The following is a 12,947-nucleotide window of genomic DNA, read 5'->3' on the forward strand; positions in this document are numbered from 1 at the left end:
ACACACACACACACACACACACACACACACACACACACACACACACACGCGCATGCACGCACGCACGCACACAATACCGGTTATGAAAATGAAGTAAATCTTGAAAAACAATAACTGATTCTAGAATCAGATTTTAATAGGCAGAATGATTTCCTATCTTAATTATCAATAAAACGTAAGTTATTTTCTACAAATTGTTATAAAGACACTGACCAGTTTACCAGAGGTTAAATGCAAATTAAAGAACAAAACAAAACAAAGTGAAACAAGGAAAACAAAAACAGGTAGCTGGAGGGATTTCTCAGTGGGTCAGAGCACTTGCTAAGGACATGGGATAGTTGGCAACGCCCAGAAGGTGGCTCACACCCCCTGTATCTCTAGCTCGTGGAATCTGACACCCTCCTCTGACTTCTGCAGGTACCTGTGCTCACATCCACACATCCACACAGCAACACGCGTTTACATAATTAAAAACAAAACCTTACATAATCAAAACCTGTATAATCCACTATTCCAAAGCAGAAGAAGGATACAATTTTAAATGATATCATTGCTTCCCAGAGTGAGATTTGTTTGATTCTGGACTAAACTGCTTTAAAAATACAGGACAGGTTTCATGGAAACTTATAGGAATGTAGTCTTTTGGTCAATAGCAAGGTATATAGTAAAAGCTAGCCCAGAGCTTTCAATCCAAAGGAAAACATTTAGAATGGTGAAAGAGATGAGGAAAAAAATCCTAACACGAAGCTTATTGTTAAAGCTAGAATAAAAATAGAAGCTTGGATAAAACTGTTAATAAATCATGAAAATAGAATTATCTTTCTTACAGCATTTTATGTCCTTTATGTTTAAATTTAGTAACAGTTGGCTATTTCATGCATTTTCTCTAGCTATTGTGTTTATTCACACTGTAATATTTCTGAGTGAAGTATGCATGCAGTCATTTTTGTTTATTATGATACACATTACAATCCATACTATTCCAAATGGTCTGGATATGCCAAGATTTACTGAAATATTGCAAGGTTGCACTGAGCTTTACTGTGTACACCATACCTCATTTCCCTTATTGTCCATGTTTCAGATCATATATACATTTTAAGGGATACCAATGACTTTTCGTGTATTTGTGTACATGCATGGGTGAATACGTTGTCCATATTCCATCCCCTAAGCAAGCCCCCCCCCCATGTGTACAGGGGCAGGTACCCGCTGGTGTATGTGTGGAGGACAAAGAAGGATGTCAGGGATCCTGTCTTATCACTTTCTTACTTACTGTCATTGAACCTTGAAACAGGCTGTCACCCAGCAAGCTCCAGTGATCTGAACATCTCCACCTTCCATAGTGCTTGGGTAAAAGGCATGTGTATTGTCATGCCAAGATTTTTAATTTGGCTTCTGGGGATTTTAACTCAATTTCTCATTGTTATACAAGCATTCTTACCCACAGGGCATCTCCCAATCCCTCTGTACGATACATCTTCTCATGCTGACTTTTGCTTTAAAAGGACTAAGTTTATCATGCACTCTAGGATTGTTCACTCTAGGATTGTCCCCAGATGACCACTACCTGGATTTTAGAGTTCATTTTTAAGTTTCCTGTTCTTTGTAAATTCATAACCATTTATTATATTCCTACAAATGTATGCTATAGAGCTTCCACAGTAAAATCCCAACCCCAAGTCCCTTTAATAAATGTCATGTAAGGTCTTGGCTATACCGACATTTTCAGAGATTGGCTTCACGCTTGCAGAGCCTGGTTGATAAGTTCAGTTCAGAAAGCAGACTTATTTAGATTTGGGGAGTAGGAATGCTGTGGCCCAGGAAATTCAAGGGAGATGGTTCCAAGTGGGCAACACATCTTTCCTGGAAAGCTTTGGGGATTGCTGGCAAGAGCATGTTTGGAGAAGACGTGAGGTAGGTGTTCCTAAGATGCAGTAAGTTCTGTGTCCCTCCCCAACATCATGTCACCATCAGTCATCATCGAAACCTCTCGTCCTACGTGGACAGGGTTCCCTTTAATATTAGGTCTTATTATCTAGACAAAACACAGTTTTGATGGGGTTAATTCTTTACCAGTTTATATTCAAAATTAAAAAGAAAATTCCCATGTTCTGAGAAACTTCTCAGAGTGCATAACCTCTCTTTTGCTTTTCTTCAAATCCAGCTGCAAGTTCAAAGTGATGGTGTCACAATCCAGTTCTGCTGAACTAGTTGTCATACTCTGCTGTCCAGGGTTCTTCGGCCCCTATGGCATGGACTCTGTCCCCACTCTACAGTCTTCAGAGTGCCTGTCCAGCTGGGTGTCTGGTTGGAGCGCTCCATATGCCACACAAAACATCCACTATTTATCTATCACCTTCCTCTCTTTTCTCTTCACCTTTCTTCTTTCGAATGAGTGTGTTTCAAGAACCCAGAGAACACTGTGGGACGGCTCTCAGCTTCGATCATTTATAAGCCATACATTTTAAATCTTAGTTCTACACGGAGGGTAGCCCAGTGTCTAATTTCTGTAAATTCCCTTCTGGAATCTTTCTGAACGATAGCACAGCATGCATCGCAAACTGGAGATGTTAACTGAGGTACAGAACACTCACATCAAGCTCCCTGTGGAAAGCACGCCTCAGGTATCACAGGGCCAGGCTACACCAGCATGAACTGGCATCTCGCTTCTGGAACGGCAGCACCAGTGGTAATTTATGTGTCCTCTCCAGAGGTATTTAACGCCATGACTGCCTCTGGTTAATGGATCCATCCATCAATTCAGCATTGAAAATTCTCCAGCAATCTTCCTACTTTAGAACTTTCATCTTGAGTGGGTTCAGTGTTCGACTTCTCCGACGTATTGTATTATATTAACCCATAACCTGGTCAAACCCTTCTTTGCGCTTGGAATTTCTCGCTTCATGGGCATTGTATTCAGGTATATGAAGTACCCATGATGTGACTCTTGGGTTTTTCTACAGTTGCTTTATTATCTTTCTTTGTGATTCAGTTTGCTTTGTCTTGTTTGCTTCTGAAATACTTTGGGATGCGTTGGGCAACACCAGACATGGAAGAGAGTAGCCAAATTGTTTCCATTCCTGGTGTACGAGAACTATCAAGTGTCCTTGAACTATTACCCTCTCTTTATTTTGCCGTTCTTAATTGTACCCAGTTAAGGTCATCTTCTGGAGGTTGTGATAACCATGTATGCTGTGTGGCTCCTCCTGGGAAAAGCGAGGAAATGTCCCTTTGCTCCCAATAGGGCATCTACAATAGGCCAAAGAAATGATTCAAATCTAAGTGTGGTTCCTGAGCCAGTGAGGTTGACTGGGGCTCCTTACAGGAACGTGGGTGGATCACGATTCTTACCCCAACATGGATGACCCCCGGAAGCTGTGTTTCCTGAATCCCCTCCACAACATCACAGCAGCACCACCAGAACCTCCTCTCCCTGGCAATTTCCTTACCGCTTACATGAGCTGGGGGAGGGAGAGGTCTAACAACTTTGCCTGATTGATGAGTCTTGTGAGCCTCCCTCTGCTCTCAAGGAAGTGTTTCCATTGAAGGATATAGTTATACAACAATATACTACGGTCCAGAATAATTTTAATTACTGGAAATGTCTACATCATTATGTACCTCAAATCACTACCCAAAAAGCTGTAATTGCCTTTTGTTGATACAGTAAATTTGAAACTTTGAAATTTCCATTAAAATCAAAATAACATATTTCACAATGCCTGCTAATAGTTTTAGGTAATGCTGGCCTTGACTTGTCATGGAAATGTTTTTTTTTTTTTTCTGGGAAAAGAAAGCATTAAAAAGAAGTATTCTTGGTGAAAATATTGAATTGTAATGGAAATTTCCAGGTGGAAAACTAGCATAGAGGAATTAAGGAGTTTCTGCTTCCCTTCTAATTCTGTGAAATTGTAGTGGTGGCTGACAGGCGTAGCAGCAAAGAAAGATTGATGGAAAATATGTAAGTGAAATATATGTGCTCATACGCCATAAAATTATTTACTTCACTTGAATAAACATTTAGAACATCATTAAACCCAGACAGTAATGGTTAATATTATATTTGTTATTTAAATAATGAGAACAAATCCTAAATGTTAGAAAAAAAATCAGCATAAAGAGAACATTCTTTCCTGAGCCAAGGAACAAATAAAATCAAAGAGTGAAATATTTTTGACATTTAGCTATTTGTATTTGTCAAATATATATATATATATATATATATATATATATTGTTCTTACATGTATAAGGAAATAAAGTATTTAATCAAATAAAGAGTTAGTAATTTTATTCCAGGTCAATATATCTTCTTTCTCAGATAGTTGGCTTTAAGTACAAAGGCATTTCATTATTATCGATTTATCTTTTCTTGTCTTCAGTGCACACTTATTCTAGTTTATGTTTTGAGTTTTCCATTCTAAAGACTAAGTTTCCTGCTTAAGTTATAGAAGACTTGACATTGTTGGCTGGCATGTTTGAGATTTTGGAGCCAATAGCTGAACTTCTAAATTTAGATCAAACTAAATTGGTGCACGCAATTATTACAACTCTAGAGACTTCTTTTGAATTCTATAGAAATAAAGAAAACACTTCACATGAATTTAGATGAAAATAATAATGATTCCAGTGGGCTTATTTTTCTTCTCTAATGCAGGGGATAATCAAATGTCAGTTTTATTTATTTATTTTTTTCTTTATAAATTCTGCTGTGATCTCAAATACTGATTTTCTATCAGGCTCTATGGCTTTACTTTGGTTTGCTCTTATCAGGTTGTCCAGACAAAAGCTTTGGATCCAAGTGTAAGAGCCCACTAGGTGGGTTTCAAGGATGTATGAGACTCATCTCCATCAACAACAAAATGGTGGATCTGATTGCAGTCCAGCAGGGGTCCCTTGGTAACTTCAGTGACCTTCAGATAGACTCATGTGGTATCTCAGACAGGTAAGGACAACCTGACATCTCCCCATTGACCTATTAAAAAAGTTGATAACAAATATATATATATATGTGTGTGTGTGTGTGTGTGTGTATAAAATCTCTGCTGTTACACCAGAAATGAACTGTATCTACATTAAATATGAGCAAATGTAGCAACTGCTTTATAGAACACATTTCAAAAAATAATATTAAAGATAGATACAATATATGTGACAGTGTTAATTAGATATAAACATGCTAAAATTTACTAAACTCATGTTATTATAGTTTTATTTTTTAAATTATGTGTGTGTGCATGTGTATAAATATGTATGTGTGTGTTTGTGAGTATGAGCTCATACTTATGCCATGATATGTACGTGGAGGTTTGGGGACAATCAGGGTATCCCTTCTACCTTGTTTTAGACAGGGTCTCTTTCTATCTGGACTATGAGCCTTCAGGGACTCTCTTGTCTCCACCTCTGAAGCTTCTGCATGGGTTTCCTGACATGCTACCATGTTGTACCCATATAGGTTATGATACTCTGAGCTCAGGTCATCTTGCTTTTGCAGAAAGCAGTTTAACCACTGGGCCATTTTTTCCTGCCCTGCTATAGTTCTAGATGGTCATAAATGTACCAAATCTATTTCAATAAACTCAATACACTATGTCACCCAAATAGTTAAAGTGGCATTAGGTACTAGTAAATCAGGGACCCGTGTGAGTTATCAAGCTGGCTTTGGTAACCCCGACATTTGGAGCTATCCAGAGGCAGGGAATCATGACTTGTACCTAATCTAGTGTTCACCATCACAGCTTGTTACTGTCTTCTATGTGGGAGCAGGAGAATCACTTCCCTAGGAACGCTTGGGGCATTGTATTGATCAAGGTTTGCGCATGACCATAGAAACTCAGCAGGAGCATGGGCACAGGGCATGGCAAGGCAGGAGTCAAGAGTTAATTGTAGAGCATGGGAAACTTTCGACATAACCAACAGTTAGTAATAATTAAAAACTGTAGGTAGGCCTGGGCAGCTGCAGTGAAGAAATCACACCAGCCGTGCTTTGAAACCATGGCTGCAAATTTTAATTACCGAGTTTGATGGAATGTCATGCCATTGCTGTTTTAAACCTGTACACCAGACCCCGAACTAAGCGTATAATGCTTATAGGTGTTTGAATCTACCCTCCCAAACTCTTGACAATGACAGTGTGAGAAATAGGAAACTCGATGCATGGAGAGGTTAAGTTGGCTAAGAAGACATGGAGCCCATGAAAGCCAGGAAGTCAGAATTGCATCCCTTCCATGGCAGGCAGAATTGTGGGTGCACATTAGCATTATGAGTGGTGAATCTTTCACCCACACATAACAAATAGATCATTTAATGGTTTAATAAATTATAATTTAAAATATGTGTTAACATTAAAAATTGTCAGAAACTTAGTACAGTACAACCTTTTTTTTTGTTTTGTTTTGCTTTTTAAAAAAGTGTACCTGGATGTCGTTTTTCAGAGGACATCTATGGTAGGCTCTTGTCCTGTTCCCCCTTCTTCAACCTCTCCCAGTGTCTATTCTATGTGCTCTTCTGAATGAGAATTAAGCATCCTCCTTAGGGTCCTCCTTGTTATTTAGCTTCATTAGGTCTGTGGATTTCAGTATGGTTATCCTGTATTATATGGCTAATATCTGCTTGTAACTGAGTATATTCCATGCATGTCTTTCTGGTTCTGGGTTACCTCACTCAGGATGATCTTTTCTAGTGCCACCCATTTGCTTGCAAATTTCATGATTTCCTTGTTTTTAATAGCTAAGTAGTATTCTATTGTGTAGAGGTACCATAATTTCTGTATCCATTCCTCAGTTGAGGGACATCTGGGTTGTTTCCAGATTCTGGCTATTATGAATAAAGCTTCTATGAACGTAGTTGAGCAAATGTCCTTGTTGTATAACAGAATGCCTTCTGGGTATATGCCCAGGAGTGGTCACTGGGTAGTGCTATTTCCAATTTTCTGAGAAAGTGCGAACTCCAGAGTGGTTGTACAAGTTTGCACTCCCACCAGCAATAGAGGAGGGTTCCCCTTTCTCCACATCCTCACCAACATGTGCTGTCACTTGAGTTTTTGAAGCAGATGCTGAGACTCATAACCAAACTTTGGGTAGTGTGCAGGGAGTTTTATGGAGGAATGAGGGATAGAAGACCCAGAGGGGACAGGGACTCTACAAGGAGACCAACAAGGCCAAAAAAATCCAACAAATCTGGGCCCAGGCAGTCCTGCAGAGACTGATACACCAACCAAGGACCAGGCATGGAGGGGACCTAGACTCTCTGTTCAGATATAGCTGATAGGCAGCTCGGTCTTCATGTAGGTTCCCTAGTAAGTGCAGCAGGGTTTATCTCTGACATGGACTCTGTTCCCTGCTCTTTGATCACTTCCCCCTGGTGAGGCGGCCTTGCCAGGCCACAGAGGAAGAGGATGCAGGCAGTCCTGATAAGACTTGGGCTAGGGTCAGATGGTAGGAAAGGAGGGCTCCTCCTTTCTGTGGACTAGGGGAGGAGGATGGGGAGAAGAAGGAGGAAGGGTAGGACTCGGAGAGGGCTGCAATCTGGATATAAAGTAAATTATAAAAATTTTTAAAAATTATAAAAAAGTGTAACTGAGTTTAAGTAGGATTGAAGTTATACATAAAGCCATACAAAGACACAGCTATCCACTCATAGATACATGGCTCTTCATGCTTGCACTTTAAACTTTTACGGTCTTTCCACTCTCTTTCTTTCTCTCTCTCCCCCTCTCTCTCACACACACACATTCATTCTCAGTCACATGACTAAAGCTCCTCACACACTCACACAACCCTCACACTGCTTTACACATGCACATTTACATGTGCTTGTACCATTCTCACACCCAGTCAATAAGCCATCTTCCTGCTTTTCACATACACATGTCTTCCTTACACAGTCACCCAGTACACTCTCTTCTGGAAGTGATTTCTTCATCCTCTGAGGACATGAAGCAGGGTCACCCTAAGTCCAGAGACTCTGAAGGCCAAGGGACAAGGGCAGAACGACAGGATTAGCAGCTATCCTTGTCCCCAATCTGGAGAAGGCTCTTCTAGGTTGCAGGTGTGAGCATTTAAGCACTATTAAGGTGCCTAGACCTTTCCAAATCTTTAAGAATATCAAGAGACCAGTAAAAGTCACTATCCCAGCCATTGACACAACCTATCATCTGTGAGTGGTAGGTATATGATTAGTCTGTCTGTCTGTCTGTCTGACTGTCTGTCTCTTTCTTTGGTTTTCAATACAGAGTTTCTCTGTGTAGCCTGGCTGTCCTGGACTTGCTTCACTTTGTAGACCAGGCTGGCCTTGACCTCACAGAGGTCCTCCTGTCTCAGCTTCACTAAGTGCTGGGATTACAGGCATTAGCCTCCATACCCAGCTGTATGTGTAGTCTCAGATGACATCAGGCTACAGAGATTTCTTATAAGAACTAGGAGAATGTGTTCACAGATCCATCAGTGTGACCTCAGTCACCCAGCACCTACTTCCTTGCTTTACCAGCTCCATGCTTTGGGATTCATAGGCAATGGCCGATTGTTGGCCTGTCACCCCAAGTGTTCTTCCAGCTAGGCTCATCTGGTCCCTCTCAGTGAATGAGTTTCTCTCCATAGTCCTGTGCTAATGCACTCCTCTTTTCCGTGGAAGCCCATAAGCCCATAGAGCTTCTCTGTGCTCTCGTGTGGTTTTATTCTTTGGCTTTGGTGATAATCGTTCTATCTCTTGTGGCACAGAAAGTATGGTTTATGGGGAGTAGATTGGTGAGTGGGTTGTACGAGGTGAGGGTTTTTATTAGTTATTGTTCTGAGGACGTGAGACCTACAGGTAGTTAATGTTTAGTTCCCTTGAATGTGATAATGTTCTAGATCTAAATTCAATATCATTCACTCCAGCCAAGCATTATATCCCATGAAAGCCTTTGAAATTGAAATTGTGCTGGACAGAGAATCTGGCTAAATGAAAATTTTGCCTGTCACTTCAGGTTTGGGTATGTTGATGGATGTGTTTGTTCAAAGTCACATGCAATGAAAATAGTGGTGGAAATGTCGAGGAGAAAGATTTAGAAGGATGAGAAAATGGGCTGACGGATTGTTTTTAGGTAGCATGGGAATGGCTGGCAAACGGAGAAGTGTACAGTGCGATTGTTCTGAGCCCTTGGTGAGAACAAGAGCCCTGCCATGCAGCGCAGATTCCCATAGATTACAAGATGGCGAACATCGTCATCTAATGAATTTAGGGAAAAGTCACAGTTCAGTCTTTCACGTTTTACTTGCAAATGTGAAAAGCCTCATCTGATGAGTGTGCATTGAGGACAGTAAAGGGGGTCAGTTAGCATTTGGATGAAGGTCAAAGGGAACAACCCATGCACCAACAGTGTTGAGACCTCTTACGGAAAGTTCACCTCTCTCCTTTTCTGATTTGATTATAAGCTAAGATGGCTACTGTTTTAATACTTTTAAATGTTCTTTAATTTTTACTAGATTGTCATTAAGTTAAAATACTTAAAAAAATAAATTATGACAGTGTGTCGAATGGGTTCCTCCAAATCTGTAAGAATACTAAAACATGTGTGAAGTTAATGGGTGCAGAGGTAGATACACATTCTTTGTTTTTGGATCCCCTAAGAGCAAATTACAAAGACGATTTGCTTTAAGATTGTGTCCATGTGCTAGGTCCAGTGGCACAAGAACTGAGGGGGATACAGAAGCAGTGGATCTCTGTGAGTTGGAGGCCAGCCTGGTCTACAGAGTGAGTTCCAGGGCAGCTAGAGCTCCAGAATGAGACCCTGTATCACAAAACCCCCACACTCCCCCCCCCACAAAAGCTTTTTTTTTTTGTACCCAGGTGTTTTTTTTTTGGGGGATTTTTTTTTTTTTTTTTTTTTTTTTTTTTAGATTCTGAGACTACAGGTGACCTCTCTTTTTCTGTTGTGGATTGTTTCGTCCCGTGAGCAGTGGACATCTATTTTTTAATCAAGGAAAAAAAAAATCAATAACACTATTTTCAGTTAACATTGGAAAAAGCCTATAAGCAAAACATCAAGTTCCCTCTTCAGCTCTGATAAAGAGGAGGCAGAAAGCCCATCACAAATATGTTCTGGCAGTCTCTGTGGTTTTTATTTTTTATTTAATTGAAAATGGATGAGAGCATTGGAAGCCTTGTTCTTAATATATTATTCATTCTAAACTCTGAAAGGCATTGGTAGTCTGATCAGCTAAACCAGAAGTTCACAATGTCTTTTGTTCATGGCACTTTACCTGTGTTAAGGAAATTGTCCCAATAGTGCCTCTAAACCAAAAGATATCACTGACATTTTCATTAAAAAAGTGATGTTAGGCATGGAAAGATGACTCAGTCTACAAAGCAGTTACCTCACTTGCATGAGGACTTAGCTCAGATCCACAGCACTTCTGTAAAGGGCCAGGCATAGTGCGTACCTCTGTGACCTCAGCATTTGGTTTCGGGGGTGGGGGTGGGGTCAAAGTCAAGCTGACCCCTGAGGCTCATTTGCTAGCCAGTCTAGCCCAGTTGATGAACCTGGGTTATGTCAGAGACCCTGTCTCGCAAAAACAAAGATGCGACCTCCAAAAATAAAGACCCCATGTCACTGTTTGGTCTCCACACATACCTGCACAGATGTGCATTTGCATTTACAGACAAACACACACATATACCATGTGCACACATCACACGGACCACACACATACAGAATTTTTAAAACATGTGATAGCAGCTGCAATGGGGAGACAGAGCCCAGCACTGCCAAGAGTAGCCTAGGAATCCCTACCTTAGGGACCTCCAATTAGGTAAATCTAGAGTTTTGACCATTTGTGAAAATAAGCATTATAGAATTTAAAAAATATATATTTATAATTTATTCATTGTATATCCAGATTGTAGCCCCCTCCCTCATTTCCTCCCAGTCCCACCCTCTCACTCTCTTTCTTCCCCCTTATCCCCTCTCCTAGTCCACAGGAAGGTATAGCCCTCCTCCCCTACATCTGACCCCAGCTTATCAAGTCTCAGCAGGACTTCCTGGATCCTCTTCCTCTGTGGCCTGGCAAGGTCACCCTACCAGGGGGAAGTGATCAAAGAGCAGGCAGCAGAGTCCATGTCAGAGATGGCTTCTGCTCCCCTTACTAGGGAACCCACAGGGAGACTGAGCTGCCTATCAGCTACATCTGAGCAGGGAGTCTAGATCCTCTCCATGCATTGTCCTTGGTTGGTGCATCAATCTCTGCAGGACCCCCTGGGCCCAGATATATTGGTTTTGTTGGTCTCCTTGTGGTGCTCCTATCCCCTCTATGTCTCTTTGTTGCCCCACTCTTCCATAAGATTCCCTGCACTCAGCCTAAAGTTTGGTTATAAGTCTCAGAATCTGCTTTGATCCCCTGCTGGGTGGAGTTTTTCAAAGGACATCTATGGTAAGCTCCATCTGCAAACTTGTACAACTTCTTTGGAAATCAGTCTGACACTTTCTCAGAAAATTGGGAATAGTGCTACCTCAAGACCCAGCTATAACTTCTGGGAGTATACCCAAAAGATACTCAGCTGTGTTCATAGAACTTTTATTCATAACAGCCAGAATCTGAAATCAACCTAGCTATCCCTCAGCCAAAGAATGGATACAGAAATTGTGGTACATTTACACAATGGAACGCTACTCAGCTATTAAAAACAGAGAAATAATGAAATTTGCAGGGTAATGGATGGAACTAGGAAAGATCATCCTGAGTGAAGTAACCAGAATCAGAGTGGTACACATGGAATATAGCAGATATTAGCCATGTAATACAGGATAACCACACTAAAACCCACACACCTAATGAAGCCAAATAACAAGGAGGACCCTATGGAGAATGCTTAATTCTCATTTAGAAGGACAAATAGGATACCTGAAGCAATTAAAGAGTGCACGAGTCTATGTTGCTCACGTGGAGGACTGAAGACAGCTTGAAAGAGTCAAATCTCTTCTACCATGTGGATCCCGGGGGATGAAACTGAGGTCGTCAGCCTTGGCAGCAAGTGCTCCAGCTTCTGAGCCAACTTGCTGGCCCTCTGTATGAAATTCTGATTGTGTCCGTTGTGTTGGAGTTTCTTGTCTCTCAATCAGCAGAAAATAACACCAATTTTAAGGACAAGGGGCTTCTTTCCTTCCAGGGTCCCTTACTTTCTCCTGTCTTTCCATCCTGACTCAAGTCCAGACAATTTATTGAGGATTTAGTTCCTCAATAAATGATTGAGGTGATTGTCAAAGTGATCATGTCACATGTGTTTGCCATTCAGTATTTATGGAAATTAATTTAGATTCCTATCTTCCTATAGAGATAGGAAATACAGGTTCTATCCCTGAGTCTTGCATCCCCGCATCTCAAAGGCCCCATCTTCCAGAATGCTTCCTGGGCCAGGAAACTGGGAAGAGGTTGCAGAAGATTTATTTCTAAAAGGGACCAAGAGATAATTCATAGTTGAATGTTTTCTAATGGAAATTATCTAAGGACAGGCAGGTCAGAGACTATAGCCTACAAGAAACTTGGATAGCATTTATCTAAGCTGAGGATAATGTTGGAACTTCGTTAGTCCACCAGGGCTGTTTCAGACTATGGCAGAAGGTTCCCAACTTCTCCCAAGATTCTCTGACATGTCCAGAACAATCTTTACTATGCCCCTTGGTTGAAAGATAAACCCAACCCTTTGATTTCAAAAAGTGCCTGTCTTTCCTGCAAAAACAATGAGAAATATTAGGTAGCTTGGAGTAGAAGAAGTGACTTATCAGTGAAAAGCAAGTTCCACTTATGGCGAAGACCAGAGTTTGGGTAATGGCATCTATCTCAGGTGGTCTACAACCACCAAAAACTCCAGCTTCCGGGAACCCAACACCCTCTTCAGACACCTGCACTCACACGTGCACAAATACACACACACACACACACACACACACACACACACACACACACACACA

General features: G+C 41.0%; 1 protein-coding gene across 1 annotated transcript in view; it reads left to right on the forward strand.

Annotated features, from left to right (window-relative positions):
- Positions 1 to 12,947, forward strand: part of Cntnap4 (contactin associated protein family member 4) — a 255,126-nt gene that overhangs the window by 190,750 nt on the left and 51,429 nt on the right. Inside the window, exon 10 of the mRNA XM_055621422.1 lies at positions 4,775 to 4,946. Coding sequence (XP_055477397.1) covers positions 4,775 to 4,946 — 172 coding nt within the window. The remainder of the gene's footprint in view (positions 1 to 4,774; positions 4,947 to 12,947) is intronic.

This window comes from Psammomys obesus, unplaced genomic scaffold (assembly GCF_907164565.1).
Source record: "Psammomys obesus unplaced genomic scaffold, mPsaObe1.curated_primary_1811, whole genome shotgun sequence".
NCBI lineage: Eukaryota > Metazoa > Chordata > Mammalia > Rodentia > Muridae > Psammomys > Psammomys obesus.